This window comes from Hyperolius riggenbachi, chromosome 9 (genome assembly GCF_040937935.1).
Source record: "Hyperolius riggenbachi isolate aHypRig1 chromosome 9, aHypRig1.pri, whole genome shotgun sequence".
Classification (NCBI taxonomy): domain Eukaryota; kingdom Metazoa; phylum Chordata; class Amphibia; order Anura; family Hyperoliidae; genus Hyperolius; species Hyperolius riggenbachi.
In genome coordinates, this window is record NC_090654.1 from 23,959,496 (window position 1) to 23,982,260 (window position 22,765).

A 22,765-nucleotide genomic window follows, 5' to 3' on the forward strand; every position below is an offset into this window, starting at 1 on the left:
AAGTGAACCTGCAGCCGATTAAAAAAAAATGAGATTAACTCACCTGGGGTCTCCCTCAGCCACCTGCAGCCGATCGGTGCCCTCGCAGCTCCGCTCCGATGTCCCAGGACCCGCCGGCGAGCACTTCCGGTTTCGCCGTCACCGGCCGACAGGCATGGGAACGCGAGTGATTGTTCGCGTTCCCAGCCTGTATATCGCCCCCTATGCTGCTATTGCGGCCAGGACGGCGAGTGACGGCGAAACCGGAAGTGCTCGCCGGCGGGTCCTGGGACATCGGAGCGGAGCTGCGAGGGCACCGATCCGCTGAGGGAGGCCCCAGGTGAGTTAATCTCATTTTTTTTTTTATCGGCTTTAGGTTCACTTTAAGGTGCGTACACACATGCGACTATAGTCGTTTGTAACGATCGTTCCCCGATCTTTACCAATGACGATCGTTACAAAAAACGAACCACCGACTATTAAGGCAAACGACGAACGAGCCAAATCGCTACAAAAGAAAGTTCTGTCTCGGCGGATTTTAACCAACGACGATCGTTTGCAAAAGTAGTACATCGTTGGAAACGGTCGTTCGTACTAGGCTTGACATGCGCATTTCGCTATTTCTCCATGGAACTTTTCATTTTTATGCGCAGGCGCAATAGTTGCTTTATGTGATGTAAAGTTCGTTCTAACAATCAGATCGTTACACACCTTTTAAAACTAACTTTACTTAGGTCGTTCTTTCATCAATTAAAAGTTCGTTCGTCGTTCTCAACGAACGATCGTTGTCGCATGTGTGTACGTAGCATAAGTGTGTCTTTGTTAACCTATCAATGTGGTGAGGGTCAGGCCTAAATGCTAAAGTGATCATGTCTCACACATCACAAGTAGAGATGGTAGCAGTTGGCCAATAGGAGCAGTTTCATGAGGCAGGAAGGGGCGGGCAGTTGACATTATCTTGGTAAAAACATTTTATACTGATTAGTAGAGATGGTCTGTGAAATGCTATTTTCAGCTCGCTTGCAAATTGTATGCAACTTGAAATTGCAACACTTTAATACACTGTTGCATATAAAACAAAGATTTACATATGGGCCTTTGTTACAGGGACCCAGCAGTTGTGATTCGCTTTGTTTAAAATACAGGACGCCGTCATATCTCCGTCATGCCCAACCGGTTTTGCTTACGATAAGCTCCTCAGGGGCTACTTGCAGGTGGTGGTGGAACAGTGTTTATATAACATAGGTCTCCTGTATGGAACACCCATGTCGTGCAGCCGAGCTGTGCAGCAGGACATTACTTTGGATGCCATGATGTCACTTCCATCCAAACCAAAGCAGCCACCATCTTAGCAAGCACGCAGGTCAAGAGGGGGAATTTGTTTAGTGCTATTTAAAACTTTAAACGTATTCAAACTCCTAAATGCTGACAATAAAAGCTGCAATTTAATAAATAAAAGCAACAACGTATGTTGGATGGAGCCCTGTATAATCATGCGTATGTATCTTACTGCCATCTTGTGGTTAGAAAAGGGTATTAATGGATTCACAGTTTATATACAATATAAAATAGCACATACAAAGACTTATAAAAACTTCCTATATACCATACAATCAGCATATACATAGGTATACCTCATTAATCATTAGAAATAAAACCATCTAACCATCAAGATCTAATTCAATATTTAACTCCTTAGGAGCCAAAGCATTAAGTGTGAAAATCCGTTTGGTTTCCATTTTTGCTTTCTTTAAAGTGAACCAGAGACGAAGCACCCTGATGTATTTTACCATATATATATATATATCAGTGGGGACATTAGAGAAAACACCTACCCTGCTCTCTGTTTGATCCTTCACTGCTCAGCCTGCTTCTAATCAGCCCTGATATAATCCCCAGCTTAGCATTGCCTGGCTTTGCTCAGGAATCATTATAGCTGAGTCTCTGTTCTCTGGTGTCTTCAAGTCCAAGCCTGCCCCCTTGTGGCTCTGCTCAGGAATCATTATAGCTGAGTTATTATAGCAAAGCCAGACTGAATGCTCGGTCGGGGATTTTATCAGGGCTGATAAGAAGCAGGCTGAACAGTGAAGAATGAAAGAGAGCAGGGTAGGTGTTTTCTCTAATGTTCCCACTGATATATATGGTAAAATACTTGAGGGTGCTTCGTCTCTGGTTCACTTTAAACAGAAAGGATTTGCGATAATTCAGGTTTTGAAGACTGATTTTTATTGGAACCTCTCCAATTTCAAAAAAAAAAAATTGCCCCACAGAAAATAGTTTGTCTAAAATGATCCGACACTCAGAGCCGGATTTAGAGCTCAGAAGCCTGTAGGCACAGGCGTACTGGCACCCTAAACCACGCCCCTAAACTCAGGCCACACCCTCATATTAGGTAGGCCTCCTTCCTCCCCATTTGGTAACCCCGTTAATCTATGCAGTAAATGTGCCCCCCACCCCAAGTATAGGGAGCCAGATGTGCCTCCACCTCAGTATTAAGTAGCCCCCCCAATGGGCAGGGGGACACTTGGGGAGGGGAGCCGCCTCTCCTACATAAGGAGCCTGTAGGCACGTGCCTACAATGCCTTCTGGTAAATCCGGCCCTGCCGACACTGAATGTCCCTCAAACCATTTCCTAATATTGATATGCTCCGATAAATGTTCTTTTCATTTCCTCTTAGTTCTACCCACATAACATAAAGCGCAGGGGCATACCAGGAGATGTACAACACATTTGGAGTCACAAGTCATGAACTCCTTAAGGGCCCATTCACACTTACAATCGCAGAACGCCGGCGATTACCGCCGGCGTTCTGCGGGAGTGATTTTCCCGCGATTAGCGCGGAAAAATCACTGGACACTGCGGCGGTTTTGGAGCGATCGCGATTAGCGTGCTATGCACGCTAATCACGATCGCAAATCGCGGAACGCTCGTCGCCGGCAAACCGCTGCATGCAACGCGGTTGCGGTTATCGCTAACCGCAACCGCGGCAGTGAGAACACGGCCACTGGCTACAATGTGTAGCGGTTCTTGCAGAACCGCTAGCGGTTTGCCGCGAGCGGGAATCGTGCGATTCCCGCTCAGGTGTGAATGGGCCCTCAAGGATACCTTAGCGCTGGCAAATTTTTAAAAATGGGGGGTGCAGGTATGTGTAGGGAGCACTCGTCATTCCCCCCCCCACACACCCTCCGTTATCTTCTAGTTTTCTATCCTGACTGATTGATACTTCCAGTTGATCAAACTTTGATCAATTTTTGCCCAAAAATTGATTGGACATTTTGGGGCAATAGATTTGGCAGGTTTGATCACATTGATCAAACAGGAAAATTGATGCATGTATGGCCACCTTTAGTACTGTTTTATCTTCTAAGGTGGCAATACACATTGATTTTCTCATTTGATTCCTTGCAGATTCGGTTAATCTGCTGGGAATCAATTCCTAAACTGTCAGATCGATTTTTTTTGATTGATTTAGACTAAAATCGATCAAAAGTATTGATCGGACAGGACGGAAGATTAAAACAATCGGGGGTGGAGCCAAAGCATTGCCAGATTGATGCCCTATAGTACTGTACGGCATTGAACAGTGCATGTGTAGTTTAATAGATTCCCTGCTGGAATGTATTGGAAATTGATGTGCAGTGTGTGGCAGGAATCGATTCCTTCTGAATAGATTCTTTTCAGAAAAGAATCAATTATTTTGGAACATTAGGTGGTAATCTATAAGTATACGGCCAGCATTAGGTAGGTGTTTTTCATCGATCTGGCAAGGTGTGGCCTTGAAGGAGGAAAATGCAGTGTTTTAGCAGTGTTGATTATCATGATTTGTGGCACTGCTGCCATCTTCTGGATTATTTGAGGCATAGTTTCATTTTGACATTTTAGAACAGGTTCACAGCATCTGTGCATAACCGAGAAACCGGCATGGCTCGGGTGGATTGCATCGCTGTAGCTCTGATTTTCATCCAGTTAGATTATTGAAATTAGATGGTCGTTTGGGCCGCAAAATCGCTCGATTTATGGCCACCTTAACCGATGCCTCTCATTCATATTCTCCTTCAGTCATCTTCATCCCTAGGACAGAATGCAGGAATAATGGTGTCATCTACAGTGCAGTCAAGTGTCAGGCTGAGTCAGTACTGGCATGCGCTTTCCCTTTGGTGCCTACATTTAGACACCATGATAAGTTCTTTCCTAGTGCCACAAAATAAAGAAACAAAGTATCTCACAACGCACCAGCAGGAGTACAATATAAATAAATCAACTTTATTGTAGACAAATGGTGAGTAAAATAATCACATATAAGACAACAACATCACATGGGAACAAGGATTAAAATATAGGGGCAGGCTGCGCAAGTCACAAGTCTTTTGAACAGTGAAAAGCTGGTAAGGTGTAAAAAACAGTCCCAGATTTACATCACAGGAGCCTATAGGCACAGATGTCCACCTTAGACTTCACCCTCTATGAACCTACAAACTCCCTCCAAACTGCCCCACGAGTGTGCTGGCTGTCCCAGCTGTCACTTCTCCCTTACTTCCCTTGCCCGTCATAGGTAGCTACAGGTGCCCCTTAGTATTAGGTAGCTAGAGGAACCTCAGTATTAAGTAGCTAGAGGTACCCCTGACTGAAGGGAAATCTCATCATAATACAGAGAGCCGGGTGAGTAACCTCTCATTTACACTCTCATCAGGACTCTGCATAACGGAGGGAGGCGCTTAGGGAGTGGAGTAAGCCACCCTTCAATCATCAGGCGCCTGTAGGCACGTGCTTACAGTGCCTTATGGTAAATCCGGCCCTGGTAAAAAAAATATATAGGAGGTCACTCCTACCTAATAAAGTACAAGTGTCCCTGCGTCCCATGTCCGTGTGTCGGTGCTTTTACGCTACTGTGTATGTCCTGCACTGACACAGCTGTTGGGACAGGACGCAGGGGCCAGAAGGCAGACTGGCCAAGCGGGCAGTCAGGTGCGCGCGTGCGGCAAAAGACCTACAGCCAACGGCTTAGGTCACTAGTGTATATATATATATATAATATAGATTGCAGGCAATCTGACCCTCTAATTACAAAGTACACAAAGAAAAAGAAAAAGAAAAATAGGAAGGGGAGATGCAGCTATGCAGCCACCGTATAATGAACACATTTTACAAAACAAATTCATGAGCATATACAGGTAGTCCTCGGTTAAGGAACGAGATAGGGAATGTAGGTTCGTTCTTAACCTGAATCCGTTCTTAAGTCGGGATGCTGTGCCATTTCTGTCCTTTGTGCCTCCAGTGTCCCCCTCTGGCTCATCTCTGGCCCCCGTGTCTCCCTTGTGTGTCTCCCATGTGTCTCCTTTGTCCTCTGTCTCCTCCTTTGCCCCCATTCTTTAAAGGGGAACTGAAGAGAGAGGTATATGGAGGCTGTCATGTTTATTTCCTTTTAATCAATACCAGTTGCCTGGCAGCCCTGCTGGTCTATTTCTCTGCAGTAGTATCTGATAAAAACCAGAAGCAAGCATGCAGCTAGTCTTGTCAGATCAGACTTATAAGTCTGAACCACTGAAACACCTGATCTGCTGCATGCTTGTTCAGGGGCTATGGCTAATAGTATTAGAGGCAGAGGATCAGCAGGGCTGCCAGGCAACTGGTATTGTCTAAAAGGAAATAAACATGACAGCCTCCATATACCTCTCTCTTCAGTTCCCCTTTAAGCAGAGTAGGCGCAGTAGAAGGCAGATAGGGGACATCTCACCGGTTCCATGGTGGTGTAACGTCCCATCGTGCTGCCCGGAAGCTGCGCAGCCCGTCCTCTCTCTCCATTCACTGTCCCCCTGGCAGTTTCTCATGTGTCGCATAATGGCACATCAGGAGGAGCCGCCAGGGGGGGACAGTGAATGGAGAGAGGATGGGCCGCACAGCTTCCGGGCAGCACGATGGGACATTACACCACCGTGGAACAGGTGAGATGACCTAATATGGCTTCCGCTGTGCCTACTCTGCTTGAAGAGGAACTCCAGTGAAAATAATGTAATAAAAAAAAATGCTTCATTTTACAATAATTATGTATAAATGATTTAGTCAGTTTGCCCATTGTAAAATCTTTTAAATCCCTTATTTACATTCTGACATTTATTACATGGTGACATTTTTACTGCTGGCAGGTGATGTAACGGCTGCTTGCTTTTTTGGCAGTTGGAAACAGCTGTAAACAGCTATTTCCCACAATGCAGCAAGGTTCACAGACAGGAAACTTCCAGGAGTACCACGGTCCTCAGAATTTCTTGTGGGAGGGGTTTCACCACAATATCAGCCATACAGCACCCCCTGATGGTCTGTTTGTGAAATGGAATAGATTTCTCATATAAAAGGGGGTTTCAGCTACTGATTGGGATAAAGTTCAATTCTTGGTCGGAGTTTCTCTTTAAGAAATGGCAGCAGAAGAGGTAGTCCCCGGCTGCGTGACGTCAGCGGGTGTTCGTATCGGCAGGGCGTTCGTAAACCGAGGACTACCTGTACTCCAATATAGCTGAATACATACAAAGTGCTATGTGCAGGGTGTACTGTAGACAATTCATATAAAGACTCCCATTACCATAAATATATATCAATAAAGCGATCCACCATCAGACATTATATTTATTCAGACAATCCAAAATCAAAAAGTATAGCAACCTGTGTAAAAAGATAGATCTATCTAACAATGTCTTCTGATACAATCCACTGTATGTGGACATCCATACAAGAGGCACAACATGAAATAGCCAGGGACACCATGCCCGCTTACCCTCCAGCTAACACAGCCGCAGCCAGCCCAGAAGCCGCAGCTCCAGCGTCCCTGGATCCCCTCCGTTGCAGATGACGGCATCTACTGCGCCTGCACCCTTCGCCATCATGCTCACATGGTCTGGAGTGTTCTGTGCAGTAGATGCCGACCTGGCGAGGTCGACATCGGCAACGGAGGGGACACCGGAGCTGCGGCGAGGGACATATCGGCTGCCAGGGGCTGGAGTAAGCCCCAGGTAAGAAGAAAAAAAGTTAAAAAAAAAAGCTTTGTTGTATCCTTTAAAGAGACTCCGTAACAAAAATTGCATCCTGTTTTTTATCATCCTACAAGTTCCAAAAGCTATTCTAATGTGTTCTGCCTTACTGCAGCACTTTCTGCTATCACAGTCTCTGTAATAAATCAATGTATCTTTCCCCTGTCAGACTTGTCGGCCTGTGTCTGGAAGGCTGCCAAGTTCTTCAGTGTTGTGGTTCTGCTATGAACTCACCCTTCCAGGCCCCTCTCTGCACACTGCCTGTGTGTTATTTAGATTAGAGCAGCTTCTCTCTTCTCTCTTATCTTTTTAAAGCTGGATAAATCGTCCTATGAGCTGGCTGGGCTTTCACATACTGAGGAATTACACACAAGGGCAAAGCTGTCTGCACTCTGCAGGAAGAAATAGCCTGACACTTCAGTGGAAGATAGCTGCAGGGGGAAAGAAACACACAAATGATCGCTTGAGATTCAAAAGGAAGGGTGTATACAGCCTGCTTGTGTATGGATGTATTTTCTATGTGTGGACATACTGTACATCAACCTACTTCCTGTTTTGGTGGCCATTTTGTTTGTTTATAAACAAACTTTTTAAAACTGTTTTTTAGGGATAGGGAACTGGCTAATGGACAGAAAACAAAGAGTTGTGGTCAATGGATCATACTCAAAATGGGAGACTGTTAGCAGTGGGGTCCCACAGGGGTCTGTACTGGGTCCAGTGCTCTTCAATTTATTTATTAATGACCTAGTGGATACAGTAGTGAGCAATGTTGCTATTTTTGCAGATGATACAAAATTGTGCAGAATCATCAACTCTAAGGAAGATAGTGTTATATTGCAACAGGATCTGGATAGGATGGCTATATGGGCACATACATGGCAGATGAAATTCAATGTTGACAAATGTAAAGTCATGCATTTTGGTCGTACCAATGGTCTAACACCATACAAAATAAATGGGATACAGTTGGGGACATCAAACTTGGAGAAGGACTTAGGAGTACTCATCGACAACAAGTTAAATAATCGTACTCAATGCCAAGCCGCTGCAGCTAAAGCTAACAAAATTTTGGGATGCATTAAAAGGGAAATAAAAACTCGAGATGCTAGCATAATATTGCCCCTGTTTAACTCTCTAGTAAGGCCACATCTGGAATATGGAATTCAGTTCTGGGCACCACATTACAAAAAAGATATTGCAGTTTTAGAGCAGGTGCAGAGACGAGCAACAAAATTGATACGTGGGATGGAAGGTCTCACTTACCAAGAAAGGTTAGATAAACTGGGTTTATTTAGTCTAGAGAAAAGACGCCTTAGAGGAGATCTAATTAACATGTATAAATACATCAGAGGGCAATATAATAGCTTGGCGGATGAGCTTTTTGTCCCTAGGCCTTCTCAAAGGACTAGAGGACATGATCTGCGCATGGAGGAAAAACGTTTTAGCCATTTATTTAGGAAAGGGTTCTTTACAGTAAGAGTGATTAAGATGTGGAATGCATTGCCACAGGAAGTCGTTATGGCAAACTCTATACCTGCATTTAAAGGGGGCTTAGATGCTTTCCTTGCGTTGAATGACATCCATGGCTACAATTACTAGGTAATGCCAATGATGTTGATCCAGGAATTTTATCTGATTGCCATCTGGAGTCGGGAAGGAATTTTTACCTTGTAAGGGTTTTTTCGCCTTCCTCTGGATCAACAGGGATATGTGAGGGAGCAGGCTGGAGTTGTACTTTGTACTGGTTGAACTCGATGGACGTATGTCTTTTTTCAACCAAAGTAACTATGTAACTATGTAACCACTTTTAATGCGGCGAGGAGCGGCGAAATTGTGTCAGAGGGTAATAGGAGATGTCCCCTAACGCACTGGTATGTTTACTTTTGTGCGATTTTAACAATACAGATTCTCTTTAAGGTCTCCTTCCTTGTTTGTGTGTGCGTGCACACAAAATATATAGAGGTGTGTTAAAGTGAACTTTTTTCCATGTTGGCATTGTTGCAGAAGTAGTTTCTGTTGGTTTAGGCGCTCCGTCTTTAGGAGAAACATAACAGAACTGTAAACTCTCCTTCATTTGTTTAAATTTACAGGCAACTCTGCAGTTTTGCGTTGTGAAACCTTTAATGGCGATCATCACTGTCATACTTCAAGCCTTTGGCAAATATCGGGATGGTGATTTTAAGTAAGTGATGAGTACAACAACACAACAGCTTCACTGTGTTTTCTTTTTTGTTTTTGTTTTCTATCTGATCGTTGGTTTTTTCTTATGTTTTTTTTGTTTTTGTTTTTGTTTTTTTTTTTGGGGGGGGGGGGGGGGGGGGGAGGGTGTTAAGATTCACTCATGAAATGTATTTATCTAGCACTGATATCTTCTGCAGCACGTTACAGAGTACATAGTCATGTCACGGACTGTCCTCAGAGGAGCTCACAATCTAATCCTACCATTGTCTAATGTCCTACCATATTATGTATTTCTATATCACTGACATCTTCTGCAGTAATTTACAGCAGGGCTGAGGAGTCTGAGTCGGGACAATTTTGGGCACCCGAAGTTGGAGCTGGAGTCGGAGTTGTGGTTTCAGAAACTGAGGAGTCGGGAGTCCGGAGTTGCATGATTTTTGTACAAAATCCACAGCCCTGTTAAGTATTAGACTAAGGAGTCGGAGTCTGAGCAATTTTGGGTACCCGGAGTTGGAGTTGGAGTTGGAGTCGGAGTCGTGGTTTCAGAAACTGAGGAGTCGGAGTTGGAAGATTTTTGTACCGACTCCACAGCCCTGCTTTACAGAGTACATAGTCATGTTGTCACAAATCTGAACGGAAGAACAGAGTTTCAGGGCTCGTTTCCACTAGAGCGAATCTGCATGCGTTTCCTGCATGCAGATTCGCTCACCCAATACTACTGGATGGCGCCGTTTCCACTTGTCAGGAATTCTGTGCGGCTCGCTATGCAGAAAAAATCTGCACAGCAGAGCCGTCAGAATTCGCACGCCGCACACCCGCACGCGAATCGTCGGTCATGTAACTAAATAGGAAAACCGCAAGCACTTGAGTCTTGCGGTTTTCCCGGCGTTTCCGCGTGCGATTTCGTTTCAAAACCCATGTCAATGCTTGCCGGCATTGACATGGTTAAAATCACGTAGTTAAAATCGCGAACGATTCCGCGTGAAAATCCGCATGGAAACGTCAACGAATCCGCAACCGTATGCGGATTCGCTGACGCGCTTTCCGCGAGCAAATCGCGCCGCACAAGTGGAAACGTACCCTGACAACAGTTTGCAGTAATACAGACATGGAGACCAATGATTAAGGTGCAAAAATGTTTTACTGCAAAGCAATAGTGCAAGCATACATACATCTGTGAATGCAAATAAGATGCAAACACATGCACAGCACACAATATATACAAACCACCCAGGAAAGCAGTGACAAATATATACAACACCCTGACTTATCTATCTAAGTACACAACAATATATACAGACATTAACAACATACAAATCTATACAATCAGACGTAGTACCAAGGATCAAGCAGAATATCAGAGTCTGCAGGAGAGCAAGGTCAGTAACAGGTTATCAGAGGTGCACGGTACCAGGGATTAGACAAATAACAAGGTCTAGGCAGGAAGAAACTGGTTCAGGTTAGGCAAAAGACAGGGTTCAAGACAAGGAACAGAATACCAGGATGTCCAGAAGCTCAGCCTGGAAGCACAAAGTTCTGGCAATCAGCAGGAGGAAGAAGTAGATCTTATGCCTAGTACACACCATACAATTTTTTTTTTGTTAGATTTTTCTGTAATGCTGGGAATACACGGCTCGATTTTGAGCCATTAAGATGGCACGATAGATCATTTCCGACATGTCCGATCTCCCGCCAGATCGTTTCGCCGCTCGTTCTCCCGCCAGATCGTTTCGCCGCTCGATTCCGGATTGCGATGAATGGAAAAAGATAAGAAAAACGAGCAGAAGATAAGAGAATTGAGTGCGTTAATCGAGCGGCAAAACGATCGAGCGGCAAAATTGAGCCATGTATGCTCAGCATTAGATTTTTCTGTTAGATTAGATTATTTTCTGTAGAGACTGGTCATCATCTCTGGTGCATTGTCTTCTGGTTATCTCTGCTGAGTAGAACAATGCCTAATTGCTCGGCAGATAGATGTTAGATAGATCATTTCCAACATATTGGAAATGATCTATCTGGCAGGTAAATCTTATGCTGGGCATAGACGGGTCGACACCTCCTTATCAATCGAGCCGCTGATGGCTCGATTGATAATATCCGACAGGTCCGATGACGCGACGGATAGATTCCCCGCTCGATCCCCGCAGGCGGACAATAGCGGGGAATCGAGCGGAAGATAAGGAAGCGCCCGCGGGGACGAGCGGGAATCGATCCGGCGGCTAATCGAGCCGCCGGGTCGACTCGTCTATGCCCAGCATAATGCCAGGCATACAAGGTACATTTTCACCCAGGTAATCGAGCCACTGGCGTGTCCCCGCGGGCGCCCAGATCGATTCCCGCTCATCCCCGCGGGCACTTCCTTATTTTCGGTTCGTTTTTTCTTTTGTTCTGCCCGCCGGTATTGAGCGTCATCGGACAAGTTGGAAGTTATCAATCGAGCCATCAGCGGCTCGATTACACGGTACGAAATGTACTGTGTATGCCTAGCATTATGCTGGGAATACACGGCTCGATTTGATCCATTAAAATGGCTCGACAGATAATTTCCGACATGTCCGATCTCCATTCGATGGTTCTGCCGCTTGATTTCTCATTGAAGTGAATTGAAAAAAAAGATAGGAAAAACGAGCGGAAGATAAGAGAACCGATCGGGCGCAAAATCGAGCGCCAGAATTGACCCGTGTATTCCCAGCATAACAGAAAATCTAACAGAAAAATGTATAGCATTACATAGTCCATATGATTAGTGAGCACAGGATGCAGCTTGTGGTGAGTTCACTTGAGAGGTCACAAATCCTAGCATGTTAAGTGCTCTCTATTGCAGCACTGGATCCCTGGTTCAAATTCCCAAGCCAGGGCACTACAATATCTGCACAGATCTTTTATGTTCTCCTCAAGTCTGTGGCTTTCTTCCAGGCACTCCACTATCCTCCCACATCCCAAAATTATACAGATACATTAATTGGCTTAACCACTTAATGACAACTGGGCATATATATATAAGTGCAGTGTAGTGTGGACAGTGCACCACCAGTTTACTAAATGAGGCACATGTGATCATTTTAACCGTGCTGAGTTATACAATACATTTTGGTGCGTCTTAAAGCTTGGACCCACGTTACAGAAAAAAATCGGTAGGGACAAACTCAATCCAACATAGTCATTTTCAAAATTATGATCAAATTTGGGAAAGTTTTAGCAAAACTACAAGAGACATATGTGGTAACCTTTAACCTTCCTGGCGGTAACCCCGAACTTAGAACATAAGCAGCGCAGGAGGATTTCTCAGGCCCTGCTGGGCCAATTTGCATAATTTTTTTTTAATTTGCAACACACAGCTAGCACTTTGCTAGCTGCGTGTGCACTCCGATCTCCGCCGCTCCGCCCCGATTAGCCGTCGCTCGCCGACCCTCCCCCCGACCCCGTGCGCTGCCTGGCCAATCAGTGCCAGGCAGCGCTGAGGGGTGGATCGGAACTCCCAATGACGTCACGACGGGGGAAGCCCTCCAGGAAATCCACAAAGCCCTCCAGGAAATCCACGGGATTTCCTGATCGGCGGAGGCGATCGAAGCGGGTGTGGGGATGCCGCTGCACAGCGGCTATCATGTAGCGAGCCCTGGGCTCGCTACATGATTTTAAAAATTTTTAATTTTTTTTTAAAACTGCTGCACTGCCCCCTGGCGGTTTTTTATAGACCGCCAGGAGGGTTAAGAGTGATAAGTAGTAGAATAGAGTTTAGAGAGTGTTAGGGCCCGTTTCCATTTGTGCGGTGCGAATTAGTCGCGGAAACCGCAAAAACCAATTTGCACGAGGATTTTACCACGAAATTCACATATGTTAAGGAGTATGAGAATTTAACCATGTCAGTGCCTGTGTGCTTTTACATTGATTTTATGCGAAAACGCCTGCAAATTCACGGTAAAATTTGCATATGAAAATGCATGTGAATTTACTGTTAAATACATTGTATGCGAATCGCACATCGCAAGGCATTGTGCGAATTCTGATGGCTCTACCGTGCATATTTTTTTCTGCACAGAAAAACGCTCAGAAATCTTGACGAGTGGAAACTGTCCCATTTACTTGTATTGTCTATGCGAATCTGCATGCAGGAAACACATGCAGATTCGCTCTAGTGGAAACGGGCCCTTAGGGTTGAGGCCCATGTTTTGTGAAATCAAAAGCAATTACATTTTGGCATATTCTGTACTCAAATTAAAGGCTTGTTAAATTATAACAAAGTGACAGAAAATAAAAGCAGAAACATCTATATTGTTACCTCAGGGACTTTGTTTTTTTAATATGTATGCTATGAGGGTACTATTACTATTAATATTACTATTATTTTTGCAAAATAGGTCTTTTAATCATTGATAGTGTACAGTGAGAAAGCAAAATACAGAAAAGACACTTATTTCCAAATACAATATTGTCACCATACATGGTACTAGGGGCATATTTCAAATGTTGTAATAACCAAGACGGGTAAGCAAATAATGTGTGGATTAGCATTGTTTATTGTAAAGGTATAATGGATGTAAATGGAGACATAGTAATCCCCCCCCCCTTATTTTCCCTTTAAAATGCATACAAAATAAGGTAATTACTAAACACCATTATCACACACTAAAAGCCTAATTTGTCCTTAAAAAAGCTACCTGTAGATCATTTAGGTGTGATAAGTAGTAATAAAGTTATTGGCGAATGAATGGGAGCAGTGCTGATATGTGAAAATTGCTCTCGTCCTGAAGTGGTTAAAGGATACCTTAGTCCAAAAGAAAATGTAAAAATGGGGGGAGCAGGTATGTGTAGTGGGCTCTCCTCATGCCCACCGCTACTCTGTACCAACCCTCTAAAGCTACTTCCTGGTCGGGAGGGTCGGCGAAGACTGCAGGCGCGCTGCCTGGGTGATGCACATCCTGGATAGCGCGCAGGGCTTTGGGTTGCAATTTTGGGTTGTCGGAGTCTGAGTCAGCGATTTCATACACTGAGGAGTGGGATGATTTTGTACAAAATCCACATCCCTGGTAGGTATTAGACTAAGGAGTCGGAGCCATTTTGGGTATGGGTTGGGGTTTTGAGTCGGAGTTGGAGTCGCTGGTTTCATAAACTGAGGAGCCGGAAGATTTTGTACCAACTCCACAGCTCCGATAGCGCGCCTGCAGCTGGCAGTGTTAGGCGCATGCGCAGTATGTCAAAACTATGTAATACGCATGTGCAGAGCCCTCCCGGGCGCACAATCAAGGAGGCGTGTTGTCGGGCTTCGCCTGCGCGGGCTTCACCGATCCCCCTGACCATGAAGTAGCTTCGGAGGGTCGGTACAGAGTAACGGAGGGTGCCAGAGAACCGGGTGGGGTGGGGGGAATGGGTAGGAGAAACGGATTAGGGGGGCAGTGGGCATGAGGAGAGCCCATTATATATGCGGTTCCCCATCTATTTTTTTAAATTTTCTTATGATCTAAGGTATGCTATAAAACAATACTGAAGTGAGAGATTAATTAAAAAAAAACTTACGTATGGAGAGGGAAGGTCCTGGGTACTATAAGAGCCTTTCATCTCATAGGGTTGCATCTTTAGACACTGTTGACTCTTCCACTGAAGGAGGAGATGTTGCCCAGTAGTGGAATCTAAGTGCCCCCGGGTGTTCACCAACAACCCCCGAAGGGAATGCTGGACTTAGCTGCCTAGTGTTCACCAGGTCACTACTGGGATACTCTCAGCTGGTGGTCGAGAGAACAATGACACCTCACAGCAGAGTTCTGGGAAGATGAATCCGGTAAACTAGACTAGAGTCCAGTATCCAATCCGAGTCAGGGCAGGCAGCAAGCAGTAGCAGAGTCCAAAATCCAATCCGAGTCAGGGCAGGCAGGGCAGGCAGCAAGCAATAGCAGAGGTCAGTACCGAGGGAAGTAGAACAGGAATAGTCAGGCAGGCTGGGTCGAGATCAGGAGTACAGGCAAAGAGCAGGGCTGGTCAGCAGACAGTCACCAGGAACCAACACTAGCTGTCAGAACGAACAGCACCTGTTACAGGGGAAGACTGGCCTTTTATACTGTGGGCACAGCAGATTGTCGCCAATGTACGTACGTGATGCGTGCGCAGACGCGAACACAAGACTGCACATGCGTAAGCAAAGCCGCGTTCGGTCACACGCATGTGTGCGCACGCCCCCAGCCTTCAAACTACGGCCAGAGACGCGCGCGAGACAGGAAGGACTCTACTGCCAGGAACTACGAGCGTGAGTATGACACCTGGTCCCCTCGTTGCAGCTAGGGCTGTGGAGTCGGTACAGAAATCATCTGATTCCGACTCCTTAGTTTATGAAACCACCGACTCCAGCTCCGACTCCTTAGTCTAATACTTATTACGGCTGTGGATTTGGTAAAAAAAAATTATCCGACTCCGACCCCTCAGTTTATGAAACCTCCGAATCCAACTCCAAGTAACCAAAATTGTTCTGAAGCTACAGCCCTGGTTGCAGCGCCGTCACCCCGATTAGTATTTGACCGATGGCCTTGCTTTCAGGGGCAGAAAGAGATGATTTGCATATTCAGAAGTGATGCATTATGGGAAACCACAGCTGCTTATTTTAAAGCTCAATTATCGCATTGCTTTTTTGACAAATGGCTTTTTGGTCTTTTTTTAGCTTTTGATACTTTCCTAGTGGTTCCGGGTTACCACAAACTGTCTGTATATTCCTTTGTCAATACTGAATAGTAACATCCATTATAGAGAGTTCTTTGTATGTAGCAGTGCTGTAAGGTGGTCTAACATTAGATTCATTTAAAGCCCCATCTACACGATACAATTTTTTGTGCGATTCGATTGAATACGATTGATCGATGAAATCCGACATGTCCGATCGGGATTCGATTACATCGGTAGTGTGATCGATTTGCCATTGTTTTGCAATGTCAATCAACCACACTATCTAATTGAATCAAATCCCGATCGGACATGTTAGATTTAATCGATCAATCAAATTCGATCCGATCGAATCGCACAAAAAATTGTATCGTGTAGATGGGGCTTTAGATGAATCTAAGGTTAGTCCACCTTACAGCACGATTGATCGATTAAATCTAACATGTCCGATCGAGATTTGATTTGATTAGATAGTGTGGTTGATTGACATTGCAAAACAATTTCAAATCGATCACACTACCGATGTAATCGAATCCCGATCGAACATGTCGGATTTCATCAATCAATCGTATTCGATCGAATCGCACAAAAAATTGTATCGTGTAGATGGGGCGTAACGTTATTTTGTCTTTGTTGTATGAAAATGCAATGTTCCATTGGCTGTCAATTTTAAATCTGTGTTTTTTTTCTCTTGCAGCGTTGCCAGCGGTTACCTTTATGTGACCATTATTTACAACATCTCAGTCAGCCTCGCGCTGTACGCTCTGTTTCTCTTCTACTTCGCCACGCGAGAGCTGCTCAGTCCCTACAGCCCCGTGCTGAAGTTCTTCATGGTGAAGTCCGTCATCTTCCTTTCCTTCTGGCAAGGTGAGAGATTCTTCATCCTATCACTGGTTGACTCATCGTGTCGGGAGTCCACCTCTGTGCAGCAGATAAATCACCGACTCTCGCTGGTGACAGATGGCTGGACATGAGCACAGCCACTTGTGTCAGCAGTCTTCAGGGTTATAGAAGAGAAAATGTTCCTGAGGTGGTACATTTATAGACGACATGTTCCACTCATGCCATTTTGTATCAATAAAAAGTGCTTAAATTAAGACATCACTTTACCTCTTCTGAGACGCCATCACTGTCTACCTACCATACGGTGGGACAACCCCCCCCCCCCTTCTCTTCCTGGATAGGAACTTTTACTACGCAGACTAATGTGTGTGCAGTACAGAATGGCTAATTGATTAGATATGGACAGAGCCAGTTCATCCACAACAGCCTTTCTCAACCTTTTTACCCTGGAGGAACCCTGCAAGTAATTTTTGGGTCTCAAAGAACCCCTGAATTTATTTTGCAGGAGGCATGGTCTTTAACCTCTTGAAGACTGCAGTGTTAAACCCTCCTAAAGACCAGGCTACTTTTCGATTAACCGGCCACTGCAGCTTTAAGGCCTAGCTGCAGGGCCGCACAACCCCCTCCCCCCCCCCCCCCCCCACACACACACACACACCCTCTTCTCCCCACCAACAGAGCTTCCTGTTGGTGGGGTCTGATTCCCCCCATGTTTGTTTATTTTTTTGTAAATATTTGTTTATTTGTTTGAGAGCCGATCGCTCTCCTGTTTCCCAGAGGGACAGCCGTGATGTCCCCGGTATAGCGCTGCTGTAGATCGCAGCGCGTCTAACAGTCTCCGAGCGGCAATCGGAGACTGAAGGAGGAGCTCCGCCTACCAAGTGGAGATGTGTGCGCATCAGCGCATGCGATCTCCTGCAAAAGCCAGCCGCAGGGCTTTATGCCAATCGGCGTTGGGCGGTCCTGGGCTTGGCGCGTTCGGCAATAGGTTAAAAGGTGGTGTGGCTGTTTGTCACTACCCCTTATTACAATGCCCTTCATTTTACGGTCTCCTTATTCCAGTGCTTTTTATTATTGTGCTCATTATTCTGAATTTAAATCTTCTTTTTACAGTAGCTCCTATTATACTGTATTCTCTATCATACGTCTCCCGACCCCCATGATGGGGGAAAATGCCGAGGAACCCATGCAGAGTACACTAGGAACCCTGGCTGAGAAAGCCTGATCCACAAGGTAAACCCAGGCAGTTACCTAAGGCCTGGAGAGAGTCTAGGGGCCTGGTGGACTCTAGCCCCCACCAAATCTTACTAAAACAGCCAGGTGACCATCAATTGTCAAAAACTATCTTGCCTAGGCCTTCATCTCCTCTTATTCATTTTTTGGATCTGGATAGTTGTTTGCTAAACTGACATGAGCATTCCCAACTATGAAGGCGAAGGTTACAGAATGTCCTTCTTTTCTATGGTTCACGAATTGTAACAAAACAAACAAACAATCAAAGAAATTCAAATTATTTAAAGGACAGCTTGAAGTGAGAGAGAAATGGAGACACATTGGGCTCTATTCACAAAACTTCCCATAAAGGACTTATCACCTAATTGATAAAAAGAACCTTTCAGCACATTTACAAGCAAAGTAATCACTCAAAGTAAGTTGTTCCTGATTAACTTCATTTCAATGTTACTTTTCTTGCCTTAGGGCTGGTTCACACGGGCGTCTGCTGAGCTTTTGCTTGGCATTGCGTTCAAATGCCAGCGTTTAAACGCTAGCTTTTGAAAGCTTTTGAAAAGCGTTCAAGGCTAGCAGTTCTGGCCTCTGCTATTGTTTCCTGGCATTTACTGCCTCTGAAAGCAGCATGTTGCTTTTGAGACTAGACGCAACGCTGGGATCTACTGCCAGGCTTTCATGAAAGCCTGCAAAAGCCAGCTCTAAACGCTCCCATTCACTTGCATGGGATGGCAGTAGATCGCAAAAAACGCTGCGTCTGAAACGCTGCGTTAAACGCCACAAAAACGCCCGTCTGAACCAGCCCTTAATTATATTATATTTTTGCTCTTTGGGAGCTTACAAATGAAACATAGATAAGGTTAAAACAGAGGAAAAAGCTTTGTGAGGCCTGGAACCCACTAGAGTGATTTTTCCCAGAACGTCTTTCAGGACAGCACCCCCTCTTGAGACTTGTCTCTCTTCCCTCATAGTGGACAGGAAGCTAAAAGATAAAAAAATTTGCATAGCGGATATGCAGGCAGCATAAATACCCCCCAGCTCACCTAGAGCCCTCAGTTGTTTTTTCTGTCCCGGACGGAACGCTTGGCGGAGCCTCCCCAGGTGCCATCTTTGTCAGGCGGCAGGGGCAGCGTGGTTGCGGACTGCAAACAGAGCTGGTCATGGGAGCCAGCGTGCAGTTCGCACAGCGTGGAGGAGGCTTCTCCAGATCTGGCAGCTTCTATATACGCGCATGGGCGCGCAAAGGAAAAATTCCGGCCGGATACCGGAAGTGCGTCACGCGCTGCATCCCGCGTGACCGGAAGTAGGAAGCGCCGTTTGGCAGTGGCAATTCGGTGCACCTGGACCTACCCCACACTAATCAGGTAATCAGCCAACACTATTTTAATGTTAGCAGTGCATGTTCCCACCTCTCTGGCAACATGGAGGACGCTGCAGGCCCCGCTCCGCTGCAATCTGCCGAGCCTGGCACTGAACCCTCTCTGGTAAGCGGCACAGGGGTGCTCAAATACCTGGGGAATATGTTTAAGTGTGGGGTATGATAAGATGTATGGGATATGCACTAATTTAGGCCATATTATCCTTTTTTACAGCCTAAAAAGGACAAATCAAGCTCCCAGCATCACTCATCTGCTTCTACATCTTCTAAGGGAGAAAGAAAATGTCCATTATGCAATGCAAAAATTTCCTCTTCTTCAACCAAGAAATTATGTCACCATTGCACTGATAAGATTGTGAAATCCCCTGTGATATTTAAGGATTTAATGGGATGGATGAGATCAGAAATGACCACAGCTATTAAGGAAATTAAAGATTCTGCAATAGCATCATCATCATACACTCCGGCTTTGGAAACTCAGCAAGTAGTACAACCGGAGGATCCCATTCCACCACCTGAGTCCCCTCCAGCAGCTTTAGTTCCCACACCAGCTTCTAGAAAGAGAAGGGCTGAGGAATCAGTTGGGTCTGAGCTATCTGAGGGAGAATTAGAAATTTCATCCTTTGAGGACATTTCGGAAGATGAAGGGGGGGGGGGGAAAGTTGGGGAAAAATCAGAAGTTTGCTTTTTCTCCCGATCTTATTAATGATTTATTATCTGCCATGCACAGTACTATGGGTATTGAGACAGAAAGGAAATCTCTATCCCAGTTGGATCAAATGTATGAGGGGTTATCTGATCCTCATTCCTCTTTTATCCCGGTCCACTCTTCTCTCAAAAATATGATAAGAAAGGAGTGGGATAATCCCGAGAAACGGGCTTTTTGGCCAAGGACCCTTAACAGGCGGTACCCTTTTTCCGCTGAGGATCAGAAATTCTGGGGTCCCTCTCCTAAGCTTGATCCAGCTTTATCAAAGATTTCGAGAAATACAGACTTACTTTTTGAGGATTACGGGCACCTTAGGGACCCGATAGACAAAAAAACCGATAACCTTCTAAGGAGAGCTTGGGAGTCATCCTCACTTACATTTAAACCTGCCATCGCTTCCACGGCAGTGGGTAGATCCCTAAAGACCTGGTTGACGGAGACCCAACATAAAATTGCCACGGGGGTATCTAGAGAGGAAATCTTAACGGATTTCCCTAAAATGTTTAATGCCACAGATTATATGACTGATGCAGCAGATGACACAGTGAAGCTTACTGCCAGGACTACTGCCTTAGTCAATTCAGCTAGGCGTGGAGTGTGGGTTAAAACTTGGAAGGGGGATAATTCCTCCAAAGCCAAACTATGTGGAATACCCTGTGAGGGAGAGTTGTTGTTCGGGTCTAAACTTGATGAGACCTTAGAGAGAACAGCTGACGTTAAGAAGAATTTTCCTGTTAGGAAGAGAACGTTTCAGTCTAAACGTTCCTTTCGTGACAACACAAGGCCAGAGTCGGATAATAAAACCACCACAAAGAAAAGATGGGCCCCCTATAGAGTACAGAAGGGAAAATCAAACTTTTCCCCTCATCCTTCAACCCAGTCTAATAAACAATGACGCCAGCATCCCGGTGGGGGGAAGGATTACCCACTTTTACGAGACATGGCAGGAAACATTTCAAAATCAGTGGCTATTAAAGATAATTTTAGAGGGGTACAGCATAGAATTCATACAGGCACCACCTCAAAGGTTTTTCGTATGTCCAACTTCAAGGGACATTGTTCAGGGACTGGCACTTCAAAGAGAAATATCCTCTCCACTGCAAAAAAGAGTAATCAGGGAGGTTCCAAAATGTCAACAGGAGTTAGGTTTTTACTCCCCAGTATTCCTGGTAAAAAAGCCTCAGGGAGATTTTCGATTTATCCTGAATCTAAAGGAACTGAACAAGTCGATAAAATACAGAAGATTTCGAATGGACAATATTTACTCAGTGATAACTCTTACAGAAAGACTGCTTCCTAGCATCTCTGGACTTAAGGGATGCATACCTGCATGTTCCAATTCATCTGAGATCACAACAATTCCTCAGGTTCGCAGTGCAGCTGGAGGGAAAGGTAAGACATTTCCAGTTTAATGCTCTACCTTTCGGCATCTCTTCTGCTCCTTGGCTCTTCACAAAAATTTTGTCAGAAGTACTAGCGGTAATCAGGGGCAGGTCCATATCGGTTCTTAGTTACCTGGATGATTTGTTGATTTGGGGACAATCTAAAGACTCAGTGTTGTTGCAGATAGAATCTACTATTTCATTTTTGCAATCCTTGGGATGGCTTATTAACTGGTCTAAGTCCTCCCTAAATCCTTCTCAGGTCATGGAATTTTTAGGCTTCAATATTTCTACTACTAGTGAAAAGATTTTGTTGCCAGACAGAAAGATTTCTGCAATACTTAATGCTGTTTCTTCTTTCCAGCAGGCCCATTACATCTCCCTCAGAAGAGCAATGGCAATTCTGGGACTTCTAACTTCTGCCTTCCCGGCCATTCAATGGGGTCAGTTCCATGCCAGAACTTTGCAAATTTGGATCCTAAAGGAATGGAACAGGGATGTGAAACTCCTGGACAAGAAAGTATTCATTCCCTACAGTATAAAGGTCTCACTCATGTGGTGGAAAGATCTCACACATCTGTCAGAAGGTCGGCTGTGGCATTATCCATCTCAATCAGTGATAACAACAGATGCCAGTCTGTGGGGTTGGGGAGCTCACATGGATGGTCGTCCAGCTCAAGGACAGTGGTCCAACAAAATGAGAGCCAGGTCATCAAACAGCAGGGAACTTCAGGCAGTATGGTTGGCACTACAAAATTTCAGCCAAGATATAACCCAGAGTCATGTACTGATAAGAACCGACAACAGCAGTGTGGTAGCTTACCTAAATCGTCAGGGGGGGACAAGAAGTTCGTTACTGTGGTCCCAAACCAGACGAATCCTGAATTGGGCGGAAAGGAATCTGGGGTCTATAAAAGCCAGACATTTGAAGGGTACAGCCAACCAGTTGGCAGACTTCCTAAGCAGGTCCCCTCTGAAGCAGGACGATTGGGCCCTAAATCCGGCAGTTTTTCAGGAGATCAAGGATCAGTGGGGATCCCCCGAAGTGGACTTATTTGCAAACAAGGAAAATACCAAGTGTCAGAAATTCTGCTCCCTGTGTCCCCTAGACAGACCTTGGGCAGTGGATGCCTTCTCACTAAATTGGGGAGCAGGTCTGATGTACAGCTTTCCCCCAATATCTCTCATCCCACGAGTTCTGAACAAGATCAGGCAGGATCAAGCTCATATGATTCTGATAGCCCCGTTTTGGCCGAAGAGGCCATGGTTCACGTTATTACAGGAATTGGCAGTATGTCAGCCAATTATTCTTCCGAATCGGCAGGATCTACTACAGCAGGGCATAGCCTTTCATCCGAACCTACAACTTCTTCACCTTACGGCATGGAAGCTGAGTGGAAA

General features: G+C 45.2%; 1 protein-coding gene across 2 annotated transcripts in view; it reads left to right on the forward strand.

Annotated features, from left to right (window-relative positions):
• TMEM184B (transmembrane protein 184B) overlaps window positions 1-22,765 on the forward strand; it is a 160,142-nt gene that overhangs the window by 109,201 nt on the left and 28,176 nt on the right. For both annotated transcript variants that reach the window (XM_068252134.1, XM_068252135.1), the window contains exons 7-8: window positions 9,090-9,181; window positions 16,523-16,692. In XM_068252134.1, the coding sequence (XP_068108235.1) occupies window positions 9,090-9,181; window positions 16,523-16,692 (262 nt within the window). The remainder of the gene's footprint in view (window positions 1-9,089; window positions 9,182-16,522; window positions 16,693-22,765) is intronic.